Below are 26,679 nucleotides of genomic sequence, written 5' to 3' on the forward strand. Positions count from 1 at the left end.
AAGGATGAGCATCTTAAATGAACTTTCTCATGAATATGCCTGCAGCTGACCTTCATCTTGTTTATCCAGGGACCGGAACGCAAGAGAGGGGGAAAAAGAAATCAGTACTTGTAACAAACAGTCATACTGTTCCAGTCAGTTTCTCTCTCTGGATGAGACAGGTTGTTGTCTGTTCCTGAGTCAAAGAAGTTAGGCTGCAGGAATGAGGGGTTATTCTTAAAATTATGTTAATTGTTTGTTTAAACGGAAAGCAGTTCTTAACCTTAACAGCACAGCTGGCACTCTACTATCATCCTTTAAAAAAAGCCTTCAAATGTTTGTCTGTAATTAAATGGATAACGTATAGCATAATATTAACATCCCAGCTTCATTAAAGTATTCTCTGTATGCTGCATTTTATTTTGTTCCCCACAATGTATTTTGAGTTGTTTTAAATGATCATATTAAACGTTATAGTTCTATTCGACCCTAATGTTTTTAAAAGGTGCATCCTCCGACTGCCTTTCAGAAGTGTATTACCCAAAAGACCCAGGCCATTGCAGATGAAGCTTTGTGGTCTCCTGTGGGCCCAGCAACTGGAAATATTTTAATCACAGACCTTGGAACATCATAAAACCCTTCTCATTCCAAGACGCACAGAGAAGACTGTAACACGGGGGTGTACCTTTCCTTTGTATGTTTCTGTTGGTTTGCTTTTGTGGCTTCAGGCTGCACAGAGTCGACCGCTGTGTTTTAGAGGCTGCTGGAAGAGTTTTTTTGACAGCCTCTGTTAACTTTAACTTGATCATTCTTCTTATAAAGATTATCCTTTCATAGAATTGTAGGACTGGAAGGGACCTTGAGAGGTCATCTAGTCCATCCAACTGCACTCATGGCATGATTATTATCTAGACCATCCCTGACAGGTGTTTGTCTAACCTGCTCTTAAATGATGGAGATTCCACAACCTCCCTGGGTAATTTATTTCTGAGCTTAACCACCCTGACAGGAAGTTTTTCCTAATGTCAAACCTAAGCTACCCTTGCTGCAATTTAAGCACATTGCTTTTTGTTCTATCCTCAGAGATTAAGGAGAAGAATTTTTTTCTCCTCTTTGTAATAACCTTTTATGTACTTGAAAACTGTTATCATGTCCCCTCTCAGTCTTCTCCTCTCCAGACTAAACAAACTCAGGTTTTTTTTTTTTCAATCTTCCCTCATAGGTCATGTTTTCTAGATCTGTAATCATTTTTGTTGCTCTTCTCTGGACTTTCTCCAATTTGTCCACTTCTTGCCTGAAATGTGGTGTCCAGAACTGGACACACAAATTCAGTTGAGGACTAATCAGCGCAGAGTAGAGTAGAAGAATTACTTCTCCTGTCTTGCTTAAAAAACTCCTGCTAATATATCCCAGAATGTTTGCTTTTTTTGCAACAGTGTTATGCTGTGGACTCATATTTTGCTTGTGATCCACTGTGACCCCAAATCCCTTTCTGCAGTGCTTCTTCCTAGGCAGTCATTTCCCATTTTGTATGTGTGCAACTGATTGTTCCTTCCTAAGTGGAGTACTTTGCATTTGTCCTTCAGACCATTTCTCCAGTTTGTCCAGATCATTTTGAATTTTAATCCTGTTCTCCATAGCACTTGCCACCCTCCCAGCTTGGTATCATCTGCAAACATTGTAAGTGTAGCTCTATCTAGGTTGTATTTCCTTAGTTTGTTTATGGGAAGGTCATGCAAGATAATAGCACAAGCTATACTAAAGTCAAGATATACCACATCTACCACTTCCCCCCCATCCACAAGGCTCGTTACTTTGTCAAAGAAAACTATTAGGTTGGTTTGACACAATTTGTTCTTGACAAATCCATGCTGACTGTTATCACCTTATTCTCTTCTAGGTGTTTGCAAATTGAATGCTTAATTATTTGCTCCATTATCTTTTCAAGTACTGAAGTTAGGCTGACTTTGACACAAACTGTAATGTAAAAATACTTATTTTATAGTCTAGCCACACTGGGTAAAAAATTTGATGTATGAGTTTCCCGAAACTACATTATGTTGAGATGCCTAACAACTTTGCCTTAACTATGTCATGAGCTCAAGTGAAACTACAATATCTGTTTTCAATACTGGGTATTTCAATCCCAGTTTGCTGAACACTAATGTTTAAAGATTAAAGCAAAATTTCTGAAGATAGTATCAGCCACATGAGTTTCAAGTTATATTCTGTAGTGATTAAGAGACTGCATGGTAGAATGCTAAGGAAGAGATGGAAGTCCATTGTAAATTCCTTTTCACTGTGGGGGGGGGGGGTGTGCGTGCGTGCACACACTTTGCAAGATCCAGGTCTTTATATATATTGGTTCCAGGTCATTATATGACCAGAGCTCCGCACAGGCTCATGAATCAGGCTGCCTAGACCTTACAAAGGCTCCAGTCCTTCATAGTGCAGTTAATTATTCAAATGATGTGGGAGGAATGGGATTTAATAGAGCAATCTTTTGAATTTTTATTGTGCTCTATATTTTCATGAATTTTGTGCATTTATTTCTAAGGAAAATGATGTTGTTGTTATATGAAGAAGGTCTTCGAGTTGTGATACACACATCCAATCTTATTGATGCTGATTGGGACCAGAAAACTCAGGGGTAAGCAACCGTTTGTTTGTTTGTTTTTTGTTATAGTAGAGGCTTTTCTACCTGTCTCATGCTGTATTGTGAGTTCAAGATGACCTGAAAAATGAAGATGAGGAATGGACTTTTTTTCCCCTCTCCATGTTTAATAAATAAGGCCTGATAGGTGTTCATGTGTAGTTTGGTGGTGATGGGGTGTTGTCTTTCTTTTACTAACTACTGTGGCTTTGCAATGCCGTGTCAGGAGAAACTGGATTTACCTGTGCAATCACAATAGACATATAACTGGGGATAAGATTTGGACTCTCGCTTGCTTTTATTGATGTTAATTCATGAGAATAGAAAAACACAGGCTGACTTTCAGATATGGAGGGATTTGAAAAACTGTGATTAAAATTTGGATATGTAAAGTTAGTAACCTAAAGCTTCATTTAGGCATCTAACAAGCGAAGTGACTATCACATGCACTAAACTTGTGCATCCCTATTGACTTCCATGAAAGATGCAGTTGTTCTGTTCATTCTGAAAATAAGGAAGTGTATTTAGATGTCTAGATATAGATTGAGGCGTCTAAATGTAGGCAGCCAAGTTTAAAAAAAGAAAAAAAATTCTTGGAATACTGTACGTTCTTTCTTGGAAACTGACCAAATTAGATCTTGAAATAACTGAGATACCGTTTTTAGAGCATCTTTTTTCAGAATAAAACTGTACTTTATTGTGGTTGCTTCCAGATGACTGATTAATAATAGTTGTATTTCCTTAGGACTTGACTCTTTGAATACTATAGGTGTTTAACTGATTTTCAAAGGTATTTAGGTGCCTAAAGATGTAGTTAGGTGCCTGTGTTTTGAAAAATCACCTAATCGGGTGAGGCAACTACTTCCCTAAATGTCTTCACTAAAATTTCATCATCAAGAACATATTAAAGATGGCTGGCCTTATAGAATGAATAGTATGGGAGGGAATTCTCAACAATAAGAGTAAAGCTCATCTGTGTGGGGAAACAAAAACTTCTCTGAGGGTGATCCAATGCAATGAACTCTGCCAGGAACTAAGAATCATCACAAACTCGCCACTTCTTGCTCCAAATGCAAGGCACATTTCTTTGACTTTGCATTCCCTAATATAAACACACAGCAATAGATGTATTTATTTAACAAACTAAAAAAACCCAAAACAAACAGACAAAAAACCTTAACCAAAACAAGACACTTCACTATGCATATTTCTCCCTTTGGGAAGAGGTTGAGAGAACAAACGTGGCATGCTTAAAGTCAGTATGCTTAATGCACTGTTGGACAGTGCTCAGATATTGCCCTCATCACCATATTATAAAAAAGTATATAGACTAGAATAGACCTCCCCTTTTGCTTGCTTGCTTGCTTGCTCGCTCTGTGTAAAGGTGTGTCACAGTCACTACATGCAGGGGACCCTAAGGACTGTTCTCCAGGCGCCTATGGCGGTGCACAGACAGATAGGGAGAAGGAAGGCCCATGACATCACTTACTGTGCAACAGCCAGTGGAGTGGGCCTAACATACGAGAGGGAGTGTACCTCAACTCCTGAAGCAGGGTAGCAGTGAGTTGTATTCCAGGGAGCTCTGAGGCAAATTCTGGCACTCACACCTGAGGTAGGCTGTGCTTTTATGGCATGACAGACTCCTACATTATTAGAAGTGTGACATTTAAGAAAATAGGCTGCCTAAAATATTTAATATTGTAAGGTCAGTTATTTTTGTTGAGCCTTAAATTTCTTTGTACTATAGCAGAAGCAGAGGACATTTTAGCAAAAATGGGCTTAATTAGTTGTTTGGTTTTAGAACTTAAGGGCCACAATCATGAGTGGGATTCCATTGTGTTAAGTGCTGTACAAACGCAGAGTAAAAAGATGGTTCCTATTCCGAAGAACTCGGTTAAAATTATTGTAATGCTGAGATCCGAGCTGTGTGTAAGACTATGAAAACCACAGGTTGGGGTTTTGTTGTGGAAACCACAACTTTCAATGTACACTGCAACTTTTTATAATTGCTGCAGATTTGAGTGTTGGTGTGATGCTGTGCACCAGGTTGCAAAGCCACTCACTTAAATTTGGCCTTGGTGCCCAAAATTTCAGTAAGTGGCTTTGTAACTGGAGGACTCAAATTTAACCCCACACCAAAACCACAACTCTTACAAACTATGGTAGCAACTTCTGAACCAAAAAATCCCGACTTTCTTAGCTGTAGCTACGTGTAAGAAATGCTACCCTTACCCTATATAAGAAACCTAAGCAGGCCATTATATATTTTTTTCATTTCTGACCACTTCAAGTTTTTGGGCCAATTTCAACCCTTTCATTATGAGAAGCTGTGTTCGTTAATTATGCAAAGATTGACCCATTTAGATAGAAAGTTCTAACTATTATGAAGAAACCACCTACTTAAAAGTCCACAGATTTAAATATTTTTTTATAGTCTCTCTACTTACCAGATATATTCCCAGTTCTGTTGATTAAAACAGATACTGTATGGGAGAAAACGTAACATGACAGTTTCTTGAGGAATATTGGCTCATAAGCATTCTGTCAAGACGGTTATAAGGCTGAAATAATGGTTAGGGCCTTCTTAAATCACTCTTTTGTGGTCACTCTCACCCTCACTGAAGCAAAAGCCTATTGGAGGTTGAGAAGCAGCAGAAAACATAAAAGCATTTCTGGTTTTAAAGTTCTTTTTTCAGAGATGCTTGTGACTTCAGTGCTTTACTACTCTCCGGTCTTCTTTCTGCCATCTGGATTTTACAGAGAACTATGCAGGCATGAAACCAGGCCTTTCTGAGTTCCTGGCAAGTTTCTCTACTTCTCAGTCATTTAAAAAAGAATAATTTCTTATTTATCAGAACTTCATCCATCTCAATTTGTGTGTGTAGTAACTCTGGTATCTAATTGTTGCAACAGGCAGGATTCCCAGTATGATGGGTCCCATTGGAATTGTAGATGTTTCAGTTATGGAAGATAGTACATATCCTTTGAGAATTTAACAAAGGCTTTGGTTATTATAGCTACAGTGATGTGAAATAGGAAAGGATATCTCTATGGTGGGCTTACAGTCTGCCCAGAATGCAGATTAACTCATAAGGGTGCTTTTCCATTTGCCATAGGGAAGAAAATAAGACACAAATTTTTGTTCTTACAAAAATTTGTGCTTAATTCTGGTTTGTGTAGTGGTGGTAGAAATTGGATATAAATAATCCTCCCTAATCTCTTTCTCTAAAGGAAAATTACATTTTGGATGACAGTCTGCTGAGGGACGAGATGTCGTCTTAAAAAAAGAGAAAATGTGTTTAAAAAAGCAACTAGCAGATTGTTAAACGTGATAAAACCACTGTTCACACAAATGCAGATCTATGCTACATCTACATCACTAATGGCAAAAGTGCTGTCCTTTCAGTCAAGATATGGTAGTACTATTTTATTGTTCCTGAATTTGAAAGTAGTATTGCTCACTGTTTTGAAGCATCAACATAATGTTATATTTTCAGCACAGACTTTGACTCCCTCAGGGAACTGATGGGCAGGATCCCCTGGGAGAATAACATCATGGGGAAAGGAGTCCAGGAGAGCTGGCTGTATTTTAAAGAATCCTTATTGAGGTTACAGGGACAAACCATCCTGATGTGTAGAAAGAATAGTAAATATGGCAGGCGACCAGCTTGGCTTCACAGTGAAACCTTGCTGATCTTAAACACAAAAAAGAAGCTTACAAGAAGTGGAAAATTGGACAAATGACCAGGGAAGAGTATAAAAATATTGCTCGGGCATGCAGGAGCGAAATCAGGAAGGCCAAATCACACTTGGAGTTGCAGCTAGCAAGAGATGTTAAGAGTAACAAGAAGGGTTTCTTCAGGTATGTTAGCAACAAGAAGAAAGTCAAGGAAAGTGTGGGCCCCTTACTGAATGAGGGAGGCAACCTAGTGACAGAGAATGTGGAAAAAGCTTATGTACTCAATGCTTTTTTTGCCTCTGTCTTCACGAACAAGGTCAGCTCCCAAACTGCTGCACTGGGCAACACAGCATGGGGAGGAGGTGACCAGCCCTCTGTGGAGAAAGAAGTGGTTCAGGACTATTTAGAAAAGCTGGATGAGCACAAGTCCATGGGGCCGGATACGCTGCATCCGAGAGTGCTAAAGGAGTTGGCGGATGTGATTGCAGAGCCATTGGCCATTATCTTTGAAAACTCATGACGATCCGGGGAAGTCCCAGATGACTGGAAAAAGGCGAATGTAGTGCCCATCTTTTAAAAAAAGGAAGGAGGATCCTGGGAACTACAGGCCAGTCACCCAGCCTCACGTCAGTCCCTGGAAAAATCATGGAGCAGGTCCTCAAGGAATCAATTCTGAAGCACTTAGAGGAGAGGAAAGTGATCGGGAACATTCAGCATGGATTCACCAAGGGCAAGTCATGCCTGACTAATCTAAATGCCTTCTGTGATGAGATAACTGGCCCTGTGGATGAGGGGAAAGCAGTGGACGTGGTGTTCCTTGACTTTAGCAAAGCTTTTGACACAGTGTCCCACAGTATTCTTGCCAGCAAGTTAAAGTAGTATGGGCTGGATGAATGGACTATAAGGTGGATAGAAAGCTGGCTAGATTGTTGGGCTCAATGGGTAGTGATCAATGGCTCCATGTCTAGTTGGCAGCCGGTATCAAGTGGAGTGCCCCAAGGATCGGTCCTCGGGCCGGTTTTGTTCAATATCTTCATAAATGATCTGGAGGATGGTGTGGATTGCACCCTCAGCAAGTTTGCAGATGACACTAAACTGGGAGGAGAGGTCGATACGCTGGAGGGTAAGGATAGGATACGGAGGGCCCTACACAAATTAGAGGATTGGGCCAAAAGAAATCTGATGAGGTTCAACAAGGACAAGTGCAGAGTCCTGCACTTAGGACGGAAGAAACACATGCACCGCTACAGACTAGGGACCGAATAGCTCAGCAGCAGTTCTGCAGAAAAGGACCTAGGGGTTACAGTGGACAAGAAGCTGGATATGAGTCAACAGTGTGCCCTTGTTGCCAAGAAGGCCAATGGCATTTTGGGCTGTATAAGTAGGGGCATTGCCAGCAGATAGAGGGACATGATCGTTCCCCTCTATTCGACATTGGTGAGGTCTCATCTGGAGTACTATGTCCAGTTTTGGGCCCCACGCTACAAGAAGGATGTGGAAAAATTGGAAAGAGTCCAGCGGAGGGCAACAAAAATGATTAGGGGACTGGAACACATGACTTATGAGGAGAGGCTGAGGGAACTGGGATTGTCTGCGAAAGAGAAGAATGAGGTGGGATTTGATAGCTGCTTTCCTGCTTTGAGCAGGGGGTTGGACTGGATGGCCTCCTGAGGTCCCTTCCAACCCTGATATTCTATGATCTGTATCTTTATGAATGCCACTTATTATTTATATAGCAGTAGTGCCCAAAGGCCCCAAATCAGGATGGTGGGCCTATTGTATTAGGTGAACACCTGGAAAGACTGTCCCTGCCCCCACAGTTTTATAATTTTAAAAAGGTAACCTCTGTCCCCCTACTCCCTGCCTCCTCTCTCTCCTTCCCCCACAAATAGTGTGTGGGGAGGGTTGGGGGGGCGGGGAGATGTATAACCTACAAGCAAAATGATTAGGTGATGGGAGGCAATAAAATGTTGGTTCCATGTCTTTTGTTTTAATGTTTGTCTTTATTTTCTTTACAAAAACTTAATCTTCATCTTTTTCTGGTGAGGGAGCATTCAGGGTTGAAGTTGAGCATTCAGGGTTGAAGGGAGAGGGAGGGATCCTTGGGGCATGAGAGGGGAGGTGGTAAAGCAAGAGGTGGAAAATAAAGGAACATGAAGTAGAAAGTAGATGGGGTGGGGATAGAGGAGGGGAAGGGTAGGAAGCACACTGGGAAAACGGCAGAATGAGGCTACAAAGCTAGAGGGTTGCGATGCGGGGAGTGCAGAGCAGAACTGAAGGAGTACCAACAACCAATGGCAATACAGTCAATGAAGGCAAAAATCCAGAGTTCAAGTTTCAGAGGTTAGTGATGTCACAGCTATGAAGGAAGGGGAGGCTTCTGTGGTGGGACCTTGCTGATTCAGAGGGCAGACAAAGAACTAGCAGGACTGGCTAACTGCGACTTACCCCTCGTTCTCTGCTGTAGCTGGTCCTGGCTGCTTTGGAGAAGGAGCCTAGGTCCACTATTTAATGTACATCTTTTTATTCCAGTATAAGGTGTTAGTTGTGTAAACCATGGCAGCATGGCAAACTTGTAGTTTAGAAGCAAACCTGCTTAAGTCTGGTTAGTGAGGAATTACTGAGATGCAGTGGGTTATTATTGAAGCAGTTTTTAGTAGTTAGCCTCTGATTTCACTTTTTTGTTTTAAATAGAAATGGCTCTGCTATTTTGTTTCCGTCCTTCCAAAGTATCCGTCTGGGCAGACCCTGGCAACCATGCAGAGTCCCAAGTCATGACACTCAGTACAGGAATATGGCTCCATCCCTGAGGGTCCTTTGCAAGATTAGGGCCAGCTGTGGCCTTTCTTCCTTCTGTGCAATTAATGCAAATACTGTTTAGACTTGCATAATCTAATTCAAGGATTGGTCTGTAATTTCGCAGTAATAAAATGAGACGAGGTTGTATATATTTTTAATTGGATCAATTTTTGGTGGTGAAAAATACAAGCTTTTGAGCTCTTCCTCAGGTCTGGGAAATGTACTCAGGCCTGGGTTACGCTGGGGGGAGGGAGGGATAGGGTTCAAACTAAGATTTGAAACTAAGAGGTGGTCTTTGGGGCAGGACTGTTTCTTCCTGCATTGCATGTATGTACTGCTCCTAGCACAGCAAAGCCCTGATCTTAATAAATGCTGCTGTAATAATATTCAAATAATATCCCCCGGGGGTCTGCAGACTGTCTAAGATATCCAGGGGGTTCCGCGCCTCCATTTGAAATTGTTTAGGGTCGACAAATGCAAAATGGTTGGAAACCACTATAATTCGCAATGCGTTCTTTGCTTTTAGGTGTGTATTGTGCAAAAGGAGTAACTTTTAGGTGCTTTCTTAGACTCTTTAGCTTTCTTACACTGTCTGAGTGTAAAAAAGGTAGATTTCGCATCGAACCATCCATGAATTTCGAAACATCGACCCAGCTGTTTTTAATCTTTGATCATATTTTGTCTCTGGGAGCTAAGAATCAATTGTTTTGGGGTTTTTTTTCAGATCAGACTTGCCTGTTTTATCTCCTTCTAGTACTTCCTCATCAGCCATGAGTTGCTACAAGAATCTGCACCTGCTCTTGATTTTTTATTAACTAAGGTGCTTTTAAGGGGCAAAGTTGCCTCTCTGAAACTGGGATGTTAAGCACCACCATGTGTTCTCCATGATCTCAGTAAGGAAGTAACTTTTTCTTAGTGACATCTGGCAACACTTTGAGCGGGTCCCTGGTTGTAGGAATTTGAGGGTCAGTGCCGTCCTTATGAAACAGCAAAGCAAAGACAAGAATTGGATATCTGTAAATAGTACCACACGTTGGGGGAAAAAGCGAGAGCTATGGGATGTTGCAGGACTGTAGTAACCTGATCTGGGCCAAAGAGGTGTGTGGTATTGTCTCCGCTTTGCCACAGGGCTAATTTTAGACCTGTCTTGCCCCACGGGAAAACAGTCAAACACGAACCGGTGTCTGGCATCAGCGGGTCTGCAGATCAAAGGTGTAAAAAATTCTTCATGGGCTAATTCTCTGCTTAGAAAGGGGGAAGGAAGGCTTTTTTCAGCTGACTTGCCAGCTTTTGTTAGCCTTGCTGCTTCTGCCTTCCTTCTGCCTTTCACGAGTAGAGGGTCTCTGATTCCCGTCCGACTTCCGTTCGTGTTTAAGGTGAAGGTTCTCTGGAGTTTTGTGAGTAAGAGTTGAGAAGATTTCAGAGGTTATTTCCCCCTCCTATACTTCACTGCCCAAGTCCCCTTTTGGTTTAAGTAATAGCAACCTGTCAGCACTCGCTTATTCCACCAAAATCCGGCCCCCTCAGGGAAGCTTGGTGGCCTTTTAGATAAAGCCTCGGACTAGGCCTTGAGAGATCCGAATCCTATTCCTGGCTTGGCCACGGGCCTGCTGGGTGACCTTGGTTAAGTCATTTCAGTGCTCCATGCCTCGGTTTCCTCATCTGTAGATTGGGGGCAATGATTCGGATGCCTCCTCTGTAAAGCCCTTTGACATCTAGTGATGAAAAGAGCTAGATGGTCTTGTTTGATTAGCCTCATTTGACGTTTAACTGCTCTTAGAGTTAGGTTTCCGTGTATCTAACCTAAACCTCCCTTGCTGCAGATTAAGCCCATTGCTTTTTGTCCTACCTTCAGTGGACATGGAAAAACGATTGGTCCCCATCCTTTGTAGAACATATTTGAAGACTTTTATCAGGTATTCACACCCCCCACCCTTCCCAGTCATCTTTTCTCAAGACTTAAACATGACCAGTTTTTTTTAACCTGAGCATAGGTCAAATTTTCTAAATCCTTGATCATTTTGGGTGCTCTCCTCTGGACTCTCTCCGGTTTATCCACATGTTTCTTAAAGTGAGGGCACACACAATTGGACACAGCACTGCTGCTGCGGCATCCCCCCCCAGTGTCGAGTAGAGTGGAATAGCTACCTCCCATGTCTTACGAGCAACACTCCCATTAAGACCCCCCCCAGAACGATGATAACCTTTTCTTTCAGCCGCGTCACGCTGTTGACTCATATTCCATTTGTGATCTCTCGGTGGACTTCCCCCTGCTCCACTGCACCAAATACAAACTGGATCACTTTTAGGGCCTCTTGCTATTTAGATACGCAAAGCTACCACCTTGTTGTCGTCCCTGCTAGGTACAGGTTTGCCCGCGTTGCTTCGGCATGCTCATAACGCTTGCAGGTCTGCAGTAAGAATGCTGTAATCAAGTGTCATGCTTCAGGTTTTCAGCATGTTGCCTCCGGGGTCAGGAAGGAATTGTTTTCCCCGAAGCACAGTTGGCTAGACATATTCACGATGGTTTGGGTTTTTTTTGTCTTCCTCTGAAGCATCAGAGATTGGCCACAACTGGAGACAGGACACTGGATAGGGAGCACCAGTGCTCAGAGGTGGTACAGAAAGTTCTTTCTAGTGGCTTGGCTGGTGTGTTTTGCTCCTTTCCTCAGGGTCACACTGATTTCCACATTTAGGGTCTGATTAGATTGGCAGGGACTTTTTTTGGGTGGGGGGGTTCACCTTCTGTGGTCAACTGGTTATATACATCACCCAATCATTTTCCTGCCACAGCAGGGGCCATAGGCACCGGTGGCACTTTGGCCTCTCCTGTTCTCTCTCTGTGGCGAGCAGTTTAGTCTCCCGAGGACTGAAATGCTTTGGTTAAGCAAAACTGGGCTCAAGATAGGGGCGTGCGAGTGGGTTTCCGTGGCCTGTGTTAGATCATACAGCCTAAGCTTGGGTTTAACGCCCCTGCCTGGCCTTTAACTCTGTTACCTATGAAAATCCCTCCTTCTGTATGGTGCCTGAGATGACTGGAAGATCTCTGAGTGCAGAAGGCTCTTCAATCCAACAGACTAAAGTGGAACAAGATCTGATGACTGGAAGCTGAAGCTAGACAAATCCCAACTGGGAACAGGGAGCAGGTTTTTAGCCCATCAGGGTCATTGATCTTTAATTATTCAGGGTAAATAGGACTAATCCCCTGAGATGGGATATTAGATGGATGGGATCTGAGTTACCCAGGAAAGAATTTTCTGTAGTATCTGGCTGGTGAATCTTGCCCCTATGCTCAGGGTTTAGCTGATTGCCATATTTGGGGTCGGGAAGGAATTTTCCTCCAGGGCAGATTGGAGAGGCCCTGGAGGTTTTTCGCCTTCCTCTGTAGCATGGGGCATGGTTGACTTGAGGGAGGCTTCTCTGCTCCTTGAAGTCTTTAAACCATGATTTAAGGACTTCAATAGCTCAGACATGGGTGAGGTTTTTCATAGGAGTGGGTGGGTGAGATTCTGTGGCCTGCACTATGCAGGAGGTTGGACTAGATGATCAGAATGGTCCCTTCTGACCTTAGTATCTATGAATCTAAGATACGCAACTTCCACTAAGCCATTCGCGTAGCTGAAGTCGAAGTATCGTAGTTCGAGTTGCGTAGCCATCCTCACGGTGGCGAGTTGACCACAGCAGCTCCCCCATCCACTCCGCTTACTCCTCCTGCTCAGGTGGAGTACAGATTTCAATTTCGGATCAATTTATCGCGTCTAGATGAGACATGATAAATCGATCCCCGATAGATCGATCACTACCCCCCGAGCCGACTGGTAGTGAAGACGAACCCTTAGTATCACACAAACAGAAGTTGGTCCAGTAAAAAATATTACCTCACCCACCTTGTCTCTCTCATGTCTTGGGACCAACATGGCTACCACACTGCATTTGGCAATAAAATGTTAGTTTTGGGAAATTTACTAAATGGCATACCCTAGAAATCATCTCTGTATAGCTTCTTTCTGCATAGTTAGTTTCAAAAAGTTGCTTGATCTTCTAGTACTCTCAGGGAAAAACTCTCCCATCCTCTTAATAAGGCTTTGGCGAACCTTGAACAGGAGATCTAGGGTTGTGAGGAGGCTCATGGCAGAAACAATGGTCTCCTATCTAGAACCATAATCTTCTGAAGAGGACACCACTGACTTCCTTTGATGGAGGATGGTGGCAGATCCACACCCTTCTCCAAGTAGAAAGAATTTGGGGAGGTGACTGACTTGTTCCTTTTTCTTGTGTCCCCACTTCTGTGCTGAAAGAAGTTTTGGAATGACAAATGATTGTCCCCTTTCCTTCTTCAAAGCATAAAGACCTTTCAGGCCCTCTAGCTTTGGTTCATTTAACTGTTTGTCATTTCATGAATTAGTGGATAAATCTATTTTGCAGCAGTGTAATTTTCAATTTATAGTGACCTCTCTGGATACAAGTATTACTAGTCAGTCCAAACACTGAGATTCAGACTATTATTTTATTTAACATTTGTATATAGCACTAGATTTACGGGATGGGGATAAATAGTCAGTGGTGCACAGTCTGTGACCCAGTGAGCGTAATTGCAGTCTAGTGTTCCAAGAAATTTGTAATGGATAATACGTTTGCCATTCTGTTTTGACAGAATAATAAATTGTGTTCTTAATTAACCTTCTATTTATATCTGAAGAGTGAGCTGAGATTACTGTGCATGCTTGACAAATTGATTAAGCCAGTCATTTTATTAGTCATTAATAAAGTGACTAGAATCATCACCTAATTAAACTATTCCTATCTGGCATTCTGACTGGGCTGCTGGATCTACTTTTCTTATCATATATTGCATTATGTATATATTCTAAGTGAATAAATATAGTGCCTTAGTGTTTCTTTCCTACTTTTTTAGAATATGGTTAAGCCCCCTATATCCACGGCTACCGCATGGAACCACTGGTTCTGCTGGTGAATCTGTAACCAATTTTAAGTCTGACCTAATGCTCTATCTGATGACTTATAATTCCCCTACTCTCAAGGAATGGGCTGACATCATCCAAGAGCATGATCTTTCAGAGACAAGGTATGTATCATCTCAGGCTACCTTTTAATGTGGATACCTTTGAATGCCTAGTCTCTTAAAAGAGCACAATGTAGGTTATACAGAGTTGGGAGTGTTTTTATTTAAGAGATTTCTGATATATTGATTTTAAGACTTGTAATCAGAAAAACTAATCTAGAAATGCCATTTAATATGGTCAGTTAATGTACGTTAAGGGGTACAAAGTTCCTTGGCTTTTTATAGTAAATTTAGGATAAGTCACTGGACTCCAGAACTAAATAAAAAATAGCTTATTTAAATGTAGAATTTGTAACCACCAACTGGGGTGGGGGCAGGGAAAAGGAAGCTGGAAGATCCTCTGTAAACTATGCTGGAAATGCTGAGAACCCAATTTTAGTGGAGAGAGACCTTTCCTGTACAAAAAAATTTTAGAAAAGGATTTTCTATTAGCAATAGTAAAAAACGCTCTGCTAAAAAGCAAAGAATAAATCTATGTATAACTTTGGGAGAAAGGAAAGACGATATGGAGAGGCTGGCATTTGTTATCAGGCTAGCAATCGGAAAGGGACAATAGTAACAAAATACACTGAATACAATCCAGCTACTCTGTTTGTATTATTAGTCCTGTTGTATTTATGTATACTGTATTTTGACAGTGCTTATATATCAGGCCATGCTGATAAAGTTACTTAAATTGAAATCAGTGTTGAATCTTGTAAATGGAAATTGTCTGTGTAAATTTCTCTCTAATGTGCAGTTTTTTAGATTCAGATTGTGATTTACATGCTAAATGGAAGATGATGGCTTTGTCTATAAAATAAAGTACTCTGTCTTCCACTTTCTGTTCCTCACCTGGCAATTCTGGATGCTAGTTTGCTTGAAATGGCTTATGTCCCCTGACTCATTTTTATCTTTTATTTTTTGGTTCATAATACTCCAAATCCTAAATGAACTAACATATATTTAATTTTTTTAAGAGTATATCTGCTTGGATCAACCCCAGGACGATACCAAGGCAACCAAAAAGAAAAATGGGGTCACCTTAGACTTAGGAAGGTATTGGAATTGTTGTTCACTTTTTTTCTCCTATATTTTCCTTCTCTGTTTTCATAAATAACTTTTTTGTGCTGACTTCTTTTGGTTATTTTTAATCTTTCCATCTCCATTACAGTTTTCTAATGTTAACTGTAAGCTACTTAACTCCTTTCTTCCAACATGTATATGGCTGTCAGAATGACATTTTCTAAAGGCAGTGGCAAAACCAAAGATTATGGACTCCATATATCATGATGCCAAATTTGTTACATATGACAGTAAATAGTAGATCAGAAGCCATTTTAGTGGAAGAGGAATACTTACCTGAGTAGGCGCATAGCAGAACTTGTCAATAGGCATGACAGAAGGAAAAGTCAAATTCAGTACAAACTGACCTACGGATGGGATCATTCAATGTTAATATTTAAATTGCTGCCATAGTCACTATTAGATTGGCTTTTGTTTACCTCGGCTCTAAATGACTTGGGGGAAAAAAAGTACTGTATATTTTCAAGTGTGACTGTATTGATAAGAAATTGAAATTGGACAGCAAATATGATGGAACAAAATAAGCATATTCAAGTTAAGCATATTCAAGTTATCTTCAATTTTTGGCTTGCTATAATTGGTTAAGGTTAGAGAATAACTGAATTTTCTACATCACTTAGTAAATAATCAGTTAAGCCACATTCAGAACGTTTCATACAATATTACATATTTTACTATAGAATATCTTTCCACTAGGGATTACTGTAAAAATACTGTATTTTTTATGGTTTTGTAGAGATTTATTCAGAATTGTAAGAAGATACCTCATGTTGTTGGTTATATGCATATTTCCAAAGCTGAGAAGGCACACTATATCTAACACAGGGATCGGCAACCTTTAGCACACGGCCCGTCAGGGAAATCTGCTGACGGGATGGTTTGTTTGTCTGCAGGTTTGGCCGATGGCAGCTCCTACTGGTCGTGGTTCAGCGTTCCAGGCCGATGAGGGCTGCAGGAAGTGGCGGCCAGCACATCCCTTGGCCCACGCTGCTTCCCGCAGCCCCCATTGGCCTGGAACGGCGAACCGCGGCTAGTGGGGCCTGAGATCAGCCGAACCTGTGGACGCTGCAGGTAAACAAATAGTCCCATCCCACCCACAGATTTCCCTGGTGGGCCACATGCCAAAGGTTGCTGATCCCTGACCTAACATCTCTTTGGCATGTAGTAATTTCACGCTCTGCCAAACTTTTTACTTGTCATGGTCAAGAAATTCTGAAGCCATCTTTCACAAATGTCAGTGACCTGCTAAATGTGTCATTTTGTCTCATTCATTTTCCACTCAAAGAAGTATCCGCTCTTTGACCTCCCGTTGAAATCTGAGCTACATGCTCCCTCATTATGATATAATGGAAAGTCATTGACTGCAGATAGCTTTCAACCTTTCACGGGACAAGGAAATTATAAAGGTTAGATCCCCCTTGTAAAGTAAATGTTGGAATATGTATATTTATTTTATGGTTGGGATGGAAAAACTCACCTTTTTAGAGTGTGAATGCAGCTCTCCTCATGAAGGTGGTGTCTATCCTTTTCTCAGATAATTTAATTGGCATTTACTTGTCAACTTTGGTTTTGTGTATTTTCCTAATTATCCTTTCAGTAAGAATATCTTTGAATTTTGAAGAGGAAATTCCCCCCCCCCCCAACCCCCATCCCCCAATACACTTTCTCTCGGTATCTCTTTCACTCTCTCCTGGGCATCTGAGGCTGGGAATTTTCAAAGGAGGCTAAGGGAGTTACGTGCCCAATATCCATCACATTTCAAAAGACTTATGTGACTAACTTCCTGAAACATGGAGGCTGGGATTATCAGAAGAATCTAAGGATTCTGGTAGTTTCAGTTCATTTGAACAAAACTATTTTGTGATCTCTTTTCCCCATGGAAAAGAGCATCATGGTTTTGAATTTTATTTTTTTTTAAGTTGAGTAATATTTTATATTGGACTCTTGAATAGATAATCCAACTTTTTTATTAGTGGCAAATGAAGTGCTTAATTATAGAGAGAATCAAACAAGCTTAAATACTGAAACCTGGCGATAAATTTTTTGTTACGTAGTTTGACGCATTGAAGCCTAACAAAACGTTTTTATTTTCCTGAATAGCTTTTGAAAGAGTATACATCACCAATACCAGCACAAGAATCTTGGCCGGTGATAGGACAGTTTTCAAGTATTGGATCAATGGGAGCAGACCAGTCCAAATGGTTGTGTTCAGAATTTCAAGAGAGCCTGGTTACGCTAGGCAGTAGTGTGAAGACTCTAGCAAAACCTGACATTCCTATTCATTTGGTACGTTTTCTAGGTGGTGGTGGTTGGTATTTTTTTATTTAATGTTTACCAACTTATTTTTTTTCGGTGTTCAGAGTAGGATAACAGACAAGTCTCGTCTCAATATCTCACGTCTCAGTATCAGTTTTCTATGACTTCTGAAAAAAATTATCCAGGATTTTCCACTTAAAATTGCCAAAGTGGAAGAATTTTTTTCTAGTTATTTAATGATAAAAGAATAAAATAGTTACTGTACCCATGTGATATACAAAATCCTAGAGCTATACTTAAAGTATAATAAGCCTTAGAATCAGTTTGTTTTCGGCTTTCAACTTACAGGACAATTCTCCAGTGTTTCTTAAATCAGGCATGAGACATTGGTGGAATATCGGCAGATGAGAATTAAGATTATTCTCTCTGATTTCACTCAATAGTAAAGGGGATGAATTGGCAGAAAATATGCAGTTATTTTCTGTCTGCAACCGGTAGAGATGATAACTTTCGGTAGAACTAGATTTTTGGTTTAGCTTTTTGTATTTTTCTCCCTTTCATAATTATTGCACAATTCTATCCTTTTTGGCAAGGTAACTTGAGCAAAACTAGCCCCCTGGAGTTACCTCTTGAGTAGTATATAACCACATCTGTATACAGTGCCACGTTTTCTCTATCCCAGTGGAAAAACTAATTTTAACATTTTTAAGAAAAGGATTTAATGTAGCTATTTTAGCTCTACTGTAGGATTTTGTCAACAGCACTGTGACCATCTGGATTTTCACAGTCAAAGGGAGGGGAGAAATTGAGTTATGGAATTGTAGAAAGATCATTTTGCAAAGTGCTATATATGAGAGTTGTCCATCACTAAAATGTATCTTCCACTGGAGTAGGATGTAGCAGTCATTCTCAAACAGCAACATCATAGGTTTTGGGAAGAAAAGGGGAAGAATAATTTTCTTTTGAAATTGCAAGGAAAATATAGGGTTGGTTTACACTGAAAACTTACATTGGCATCACTACATCTCTTAGGGGTGTGAAAAAGCCACACTACTGATGGACATAGCAGTGCTGACCTAACCCCCTGGTGTAGACAGTGCTAGGTTAACCGATGAATTCTTTGGTTGACCTAGTTACCATCTCCCAGGGAGGTGGATTATCTACAGCGACAGGAGAACCCCTCCTGTCGTTGAGGTGAGCGTATACACTGAAGCACTGTAGCTGTACTACTGTAGCATTTTAAGTCTAGATATACCTTAACTAGGGAAAATGTACGTGGCCTGGAATCACCGAGGTAACATATTTAGTCCCTCAAAGTGCTCTGAAATCTTTGACCACAAGTGGAGAGGTTTTTTTACATTTAATCTAGAAGATAGTATTTTCTTCCCACAGCTGCATTATGTTTTCTATTTTGGAAACTGATGAGATCCCAGAAACATCAATTTTGTTTGAAGTTCACATCACCAAAGTTTTCTAAAATGTAGTTCCCAAAATGTGAGGTGTTCCGTTTTTCATTCCACATCCTATAATCCCCTCTTTGTGTATCTCCTCAAGTGGCAGTATCCATGTCACTTGCACTCCTCTATCTTAGGAACAAGAGAGGAAAAGAAGAAAAAAAAAAAAGCAAGGACAGAGTCTTCTAAACTAGAAGTTAGAAATAGACTTATCAGTCAGGGAAGAGCCCACTATGACCTCAGGGACATAACTTGGAATATGTTTGTTGGAGTCTCTGCTCCTTTATGACCCTGAATGTCATGGATATTCACCCAGCAGCAGTATAAGATAACTGATAGCGTAAGAGTTGAATGTTTGTTACTGGTTCATGACTAATTTTCCACTTTGGTTAGTTTAGTTCCAATGAAATTTAGTTTGTAGCTTTTTTTTTTTTTTTTTTTTAAATTCTAAGACTCCTGTATTGTTACATATTCAGTCTTTTCTTGCTTTCCTGGAGCAGTGTGTCCTTTTATTCCACATTATTTGCTAGGAATGTGACTTGTCAGAATATTCAATGTTTACAAAAATAGGATCCTAATATCTTTATTTCAAAGTTAGTAATATTTTAGTAGAACTGCATTATTTCAATTAGCTTGGTTTGATTATTACTTTTTTTATTTATTTTAAAGATTTACCCTACTGTGGACAATGTGAGGCAAAGTTTGGAAGGCTATCCTGGTAAATAAATGAATAGAAAAATTATTTCTAAAGTTTTTGTGATAATGCATTGTAAGATAATGTGTAAATGTTTCATTGATCAGTGTGTCTTCTGAATGAGCCTCAAGCTGCTGGCTGTGTTGGGAAGACTGTTGGGTTATTGGCCAGCCAGCCAGTCTTCTGATTTGCTTTTGGAGCTCAGACACCAGCACTGCAAAGCTTTCTATGTATTGGCATGTAAATTACAAATCTATTAGTCCAGTTTGCACGTTAGACACAGAATACTATTCCAGATCACAACTCTGACTTAGGGTTATGTGGGATCTGGCAACAAACTAAATGATTTGGATGTACTTGGGTTTATACAAAAGTCTTCTTTACATTGGGATTTGCAAGCAAGAATAGTAGAAGGCTTGATTGATGTTCAGCTACGGCTTATCCATGGAACGTAATGGAATACTTATCCAAGGAATGGTAATAGATTCATAGATACTAAGGTCAGAAGGGACTATTCTGATCATCTAGTCCAACCTCCTGCACAACGCAGGCCACAGAATCTCACCCACCCACTCCTACGAAAAACCTCACCCATGTCTGAGCTATTGAAGTCCTCAAAGCATGGTTTAAAGACTTCAAGGAGCAGAGAATCCTACATCAAGTGACCCGTGCCCCATGCTACAGAGGAAGGCGAAAAACCTCCAGGGCCTCTCCAATCTGCCCTGGAGGAAAATTCCTTCCCGACCCCAAATATGGCAATCAGCTAAACCCTGAGCATATGGGCAAGATTCACCAGCCAGATTTTACAGAAAAATTCTTTGCTGGGTAACTCAGATCCCATCCATCTAATATCCCATCTCAGGGGATTAGGCCTGTTTACCCTGAATATTTAAAGATCAATTAATTACCAAAATCACATTATCCCATCATACCATCTCCTCCATAAACTTATCAAGTAGAATCTTAAAGCAGATAGATCTTTTGCCCTCACTGCTTCCCTTGGAAGGCTATTCCAAAACTTCACTCCTCTGACTGTTAGAAACCTTCGTCTAATTTCAAGTCTAAACTTCCTGGTGGCCAGTTTATACCCATTTGTTCTTGTGTCCACATTGGTGCTGAGCTTAAATAATTCCTCTCCCTCTCCTGTATTTATTCCTCTGATATATTTATAGAGAGCAATCGTATCTCCTCTCAACCTTCTTTTAGTTAAGCTAAACAAGCCAAGCTCCTTAAGTCTCCTTTCATAAGACAAGTTTTCCATTCCTGGGATCATCCTAGTAGCCCTTCTCTGTACCTGCTTCAGTATGAATTCATCCTTTTTAAACATGGGAGACCAGAACTGCACACAGTATTCCAGGTGAGGTCTCACCAGTTCCTTGTATAATGGTACAAAAACCTCCTTATCCCTACTGGAAATACCTCTCCTGATACGTCCCAAAACCGCATTAGCTTTTTTCACAGCCATATCACATTGGCAGCTCATAGCCATCCTATGATGAACCAATAATCCAAGGTCCTTCTCCTCTTCCGTTACTTCTAATGGATGCGTCCCCAGCTTATAACTAAAATTCTTATTAATCCCTAAATGCATAACCTTACACTTCTCACTATTAAATTTCATCCTATTACTATTACTCCAGTTTACAAGGTCATCCAGATCCTCCTGTATAATAATAGCCCGATCCTTCTCCGAATTGGCAATACCTCCCAGCTTTGTATCATCTGCAAACTTTATTAGCACACTCCCACTTTTCGTGCCAAGGTCAGTAATAAAAAGATTAAATAAGATTGGTCCCAAAACCGATCCCTGAGGAACTCCACTGGTAACCTCCCTCCAACCTGACAGTTCGCCTTTCAGTAGGACCCGTTGCAGTCTCCCCTTTAACCAATTCCTTATCCACCTTTTGATGTTCATATTGATCCCCATCTTTTCCAATTTAACTAATAATTCCCCCATGTGGCACGGTATCAAATGGCTTTCTGAAATTAGGTAAATTAGATCCACTGCGTTTTTTCTTTATCTAAAAAATCTGTTACTTTCTCAAAGAAGGAGATCAGGTTGGTTTGGCACAATTTACCTTTTGTAAAATCATTTACCATTGACTTCAATGTCCTTAACTAATTTCTCCTTCAAAATTTTTTCCAGGACCTTGCATACTACAGATGTCAAACTAACTGGCCTGTAGTTACCCAGATCACTTTTTTTTCCTTTCTTAAAAATAGGAACTATATTAGCAATTCTCCAATCATTCGGTACAACTCCTGAGTTTAGATTGATTAAAAATTCTTGCTAATGGGCTTGCAATTTCAGGTGCCAATTCCTTTAATATTCTTGGATGAAGATTATCTGGGCCCCCCAAATTAGTCCCATTAAACTGTTTGAGTTTCGCTTCTACCTGGTAATATCTATCTCCATATCCTCATTCCCATTTGTCATGCTACCATTATCCCTAAGATCCTCTTTAGCCTTATTAAAGACTGAGGCAAAGTATTTGTTTGGATATTGGTCCATGCCTAGATTATCTTTAACCTCCACTCCATCCTCAGTGTTAAGCAGCCCCACTTCTTTCTTCCTTAGTTTTCTTCTTATTTATATGGCTATAGAACCTTTTACTATTGGTTTTAATTCCCTTTGCAAGGTCCAACTCTACTCGACTTTTAGCCTGTCTTACTTTATCCCTACATGTTCTGACTTCAATAAGGTAGCTTTCCTTGCTGATCCCTCCCATCTTCCACTCCCTGTATGCTTTCTGCTTCTTCTTAATCACCTCTCTAAGATGCTTGCTCCTCCAGCTTGGTCTACAACTCCTTCCTATGAATTTTTTCCCCTTTCTTGGGATACAGGCTTCCGATAGCTTCTGCAGCTTTGATTTAAAGTAATCCCCAGGCCTCCTCTACCTTTAGATCCATAAATTCTTCAGTCCAATCCACTTCCCTAACTAATTTCCTTAATTTTTGAAAGTCAGCCCTTTTGAAATCAAAAACCCTAGTTGCAGATTTATTTTTGTTAATCCTTCCATTTAGTTTGAACTGAATTAGCTCATGATCACTTGAGCCAAGATTGTCCCCAACAACCATTTCTTCTATGAGGTCCTCACTACTCACCAAAACTAAATCTAAAATGGCATCCCCTCTAATCGGTTCAGCAACTACTTGATGAAGGAATCCATCAGCTATCGCATCTAGGAAAATCTGAGCCCTATTATTATTACTAGCACTGGTCCTCCAGTCTATATCTGGGAAGTTAGTCTCCCATGATCATGCAGTTTCCATTAGTATTTACTTTATTAAAGACATTAAAAAGGGCTCTATCCATATCCAAATTAGATCCCGGAGGTCTATAGCATACTCAAAGAACTATCGTAGGAGAGGCTCTACTAGTTACCTTCCGCAATGTAATTTTTGCCCAGATGGACTCTGTCTTATCCATTGCATCGCTTCTTATTTCTTTACATTGTACCTCATCATTGATATACAATGCTACTCCACCACCTTTACCTTTATTTAATTTTTTTATTTAACTCTCAATGCTAAAATCTGGCATGGAGATTACGTGGACATCTCCCCCAAATTCCTAGTTTAAAGCTCTCGTCAGTTGTGCCAGCTTCCATCCTAGAAGTCTATTTCATTCCCTACTCAGATGAAGTCCATCCCGAGAGAACTGACCTCTGTCCGTGAATGCCTCCCAGTGGCCATACATCCCAAATCCCTCCTTATAGCACCACTGTCTAAGCCTTCTGTTGATGGTCATAATCTTGTCACACCTTTGTTGCCCTTCTCTAGGAACAGGCAGGATCCCACTAAAGATCACCTGAGCCTCGATTTCCTTAAGCGTCTTCCCCAGTCTAGCATAGTCTCCCTTAATACTTTCCAGCGAGAATCTAGCCGTATCATTTGTTCCCACATGAAGGATAATTAGGGGATTCTTTCCCGCTCCCTTTAGGATCCTCTCAGGTCTACATCCCGTATCTTAGCACCCGGAAGACAGCATACCCTTCTATTCTCAGGATCAGCTCTAGTTACAGGCCTGTCTATTCTTCTCAATAAAGAGTCCCTGATCACACAGACCTGCCTTTTCCTGGTGACAGTGCTATTCTCCAGTCTTTTCCCTATTCCCTGTGGCTGCAAGTTCTTTCCATTCCTATCTTCCCTTCAACCCATCCTGTATCCTCCTGGGGTTCATATTTGGTGTAGTCTCCCTTGACTCTCCCCCTTTTCCTATAGGACTAGCCTCTCTTCTCTTCTTCCTTGCCCTTCCACCTTCAATGACTACCTGCTGAGCCCCTTCTTCATTTTCCAACTCTGCAAACCTGTTCCTAAGCTCTATTTCTCCTTCACTAGCCCGTCTTTTCCTCTGCCTGGTTCTTTTAGTCACATGCTTCCACTGACCACTTTCCTCACCCACTCGCCCCTTAAAATTCCCCAGCCCTGCTTCCATCTGTGAGTCTGAGCTTTTTCCTTCAGATACCTCATATCTTTGCTCCATCTGCTCAAACCCCTTCCTAAACTCAACCAGACTTTCCACCTGCATCTCCAGACCTCTGATCTTTTCCTCCATGAGCTCTATCAGAAAAAATTCTGAAAATTCATGCAGAAAAAACTCTTTACCAGGTTCCCCCCTCCAGGATCATGTACATACCACAGCTTCCAGATCCAGTCATCCTTATTGTCTTCCACTACACGAGTCACTCCCACAGCTGCCTCTGTATCTGTCATCGCCTTCCCACCTAAGTCCTGTTAATCTGGGAAACACAAACTACACCAAAAGACCACCCCCCACAGCAAAAACAAACCCCAAACAAGCACCACAATACGAACTCCCCTTACAAACTCCCCTGTTTACAGCTCTGTTTGCTAGCTCCTGTGCCACTGCCTGACTGGCTGGCTACCTTTAATGGTTGCTCAGGTGATATTTTAACATTCCAAGCTCTACATTTGTTAAGTTCATTCTTCCCAGGTCCATATTCCCGAAGTCAATGTGCATGTTTCAAAGTTGGGTACAGACCACATTTTCAGAAATGTCATGTCTCAATGTCTATCATGTGATACCCATGTTCTAAAGTGCTGCCTCATAAAATGGTCACTGATCTGTCTGAAGCTTTCTTGTTTACTTTGTTTTGTGTAAGTGAATAATGCTCATCTATCTATAGACTTGATTATGGGCTACACATTCCATTGAGCATAATAAGGAAAAATATCCCCAGAGGTATCTTAAAAAGGGACTGAACTGTGAATCATTAATCTGATATTTTTGAATTCATTTTCTGGTGTAAATCAGTTACTTAATGTTTGGGGATTTGTGTTTAAATTTTTTCTTTCTGACAAGACAAACCATTTAGTATCGCAGGAGCCTTCTGATTTTGTTTTTCAAAGGAACATTTTGAGATGAAAATGGAGCTAATGTTTTCCTCTATGTCCTCATTATTTACTGATGTATTTTTGTACTGTTTTCAAAATGTCTTTCAAAAATCAAATACCAGTGTTGATAACATTCTTTCTTTTCTTTTGAGCTGGTGGCTCTCTTCCATACAGTATACAAACTGCACAGAAACAACTTTGGCTGCACTCTTATTTCCAGTAAGTGAAACTGTCTCTTGATCCTTTACAGCATTGATTTCCAGACATTATGGTTAAACTTGCATTGTTATAATACGTTGTGGTGTGGAATGCGAATTTAGGCAAACTAGTCAGATGCCTGGTGGGATTTTAGACTCATTAAACAATTTCTTTGCTTCCATATCTAGCTGTGTTTTGCTTATCTCACAGATTCAGAATATTTTCGGTCCCAAGAACTCGCAGATACTATGGAATCCCAGACATTTCATAACGGATCAGCTAATTACCAGAAATTTTTACTTTTAAAACTGAAATTTAAGACTTCTAAATCTTCCTTCTCCAACCTGGAGCGATGATATGATTGTACTGCAATTTTGCCCTGAGCCCCATATCCTAGGGATCTGGGCTGGAGTTTTCTGCTATTGGCCCCAACTGAAGCTGGTTCAAACAGGGTTAGGAAGTTGTTACTGCAGTGCAGCAGCTATGATGCAAGCCAGACCCTTATTTATTTATTTATAGAATGTTTATGAACTCACTTGTTCTAAAATATTAAGGGTGAAATTCTGGTCCTGTTGCAGTCAGTGTGAGTTTTACCATTGATCTCACTGCGGCCAGGACTTCAGGTGAAGTCTTTTAGGAAAGATTTATTGTCAGTACAAATACTCCATTTAAAAGTAAAAAGGGAAAAGGAATGGGGCCTAGAGTCTTTATGCAGCCCAATGGAACTTGGTTTTCTACCTGGTAACTTGTCTAATTTCTTTTCTACATTCCATGTGCAGTGTAAGAGACTATGATATAACATTCTTTATCTTTTTAAATGGGGAAAAATGCATTAATGCAACTTTCAGGGCTGATTAAATTTCTTAAAATGTTTGTCTGAAAATGGCATTGTGATATTCCATGTTATCAGTTACAAATTTGTTAACTTACAAATGAAAATAATTGATGTTTGGCAAACTGGGTTTTGAAGTTCAGCTGGAACTTTTTGGCTCCTCGGCAGTATTTTAATTCTGAAATTGGAATAGCAGAATCTAGCTGATGCTCCCATATCACTGCACAGCAAATATAGTTAGTAGTGGAGTGAGTAAGGAGGAGGTAGTGATCACTTTTGCCAGTATATAGTAGGCAGATGTTACTCAGACTACACACAAGGCATAAATCTATGGAGTAAGAAAACTACCATTTTTGCATAGCACCTCTCTTAGTGATTTAACTATGCGATTCCTTTGATTGCAAAATTGTTTCAGATTGGATTCATTATTGATTTAACTCTTACACTAGGTTTGCAGTTTGTTGCAATGTGTTGTGACTGAAAGCAGGAGGCTTTTAAATGACTTCTTCATTTGTCCAATTTTTTTAATGTGAGTGCTATGCTATCCAAGAATTTAAAGGGACACCAATTTAAAAATCAAGCCTTATCAGCACTAGGGAAATTTTGTAACATTTCTCAGGCTTGTTAAC

General features: G+C 40.5%; 1 protein-coding gene across 6 annotated transcripts in view; it reads left to right on the top strand.

Annotated features, from left to right (window-relative positions):
• Window positions 1-26,679, top strand: part of TDP1 (tyrosyl-DNA phosphodiesterase 1) — a 131,143-nt gene that overhangs the window by 12,880 nt on the left and 91,584 nt on the right. For all 6 annotated transcript variants that reach the window (XR_005293668.2, XR_005293667.2, XM_038406931.2 and 3 more), the window contains exons 7-12: window positions 2,537-2,629; window positions 14,026-14,196; window positions 15,153-15,231; window positions 17,359-17,544; window positions 19,638-19,686; window positions 25,173-25,239. Coding sequence is in view for 4 of the 6 variants with exons in the window: in XM_038406931.2 (XP_038262859.1) it covers window positions 2,537-2,629; window positions 14,026-14,196; window positions 15,153-15,231; window positions 17,359-17,544; window positions 19,638-19,686; window positions 25,173-25,239 (645 nt within the window). In the remaining 2 variants the exon portion in view is untranslated. The remainder of the gene's footprint in view (window positions 1-2,536; window positions 2,630-14,025; window positions 14,197-15,152; window positions 15,232-17,358; window positions 17,545-19,637; window positions 19,687-25,172; window positions 25,240-26,679) is intronic.

Source organism: Dermochelys coriacea, chromosome 6 (assembly GCF_009764565.3).
Source record: "Dermochelys coriacea isolate rDerCor1 chromosome 6, rDerCor1.pri.v4, whole genome shotgun sequence".
Lineage (NCBI taxonomy): Eukaryota > Metazoa > Chordata > Testudines > Dermochelyidae > Dermochelys > Dermochelys coriacea.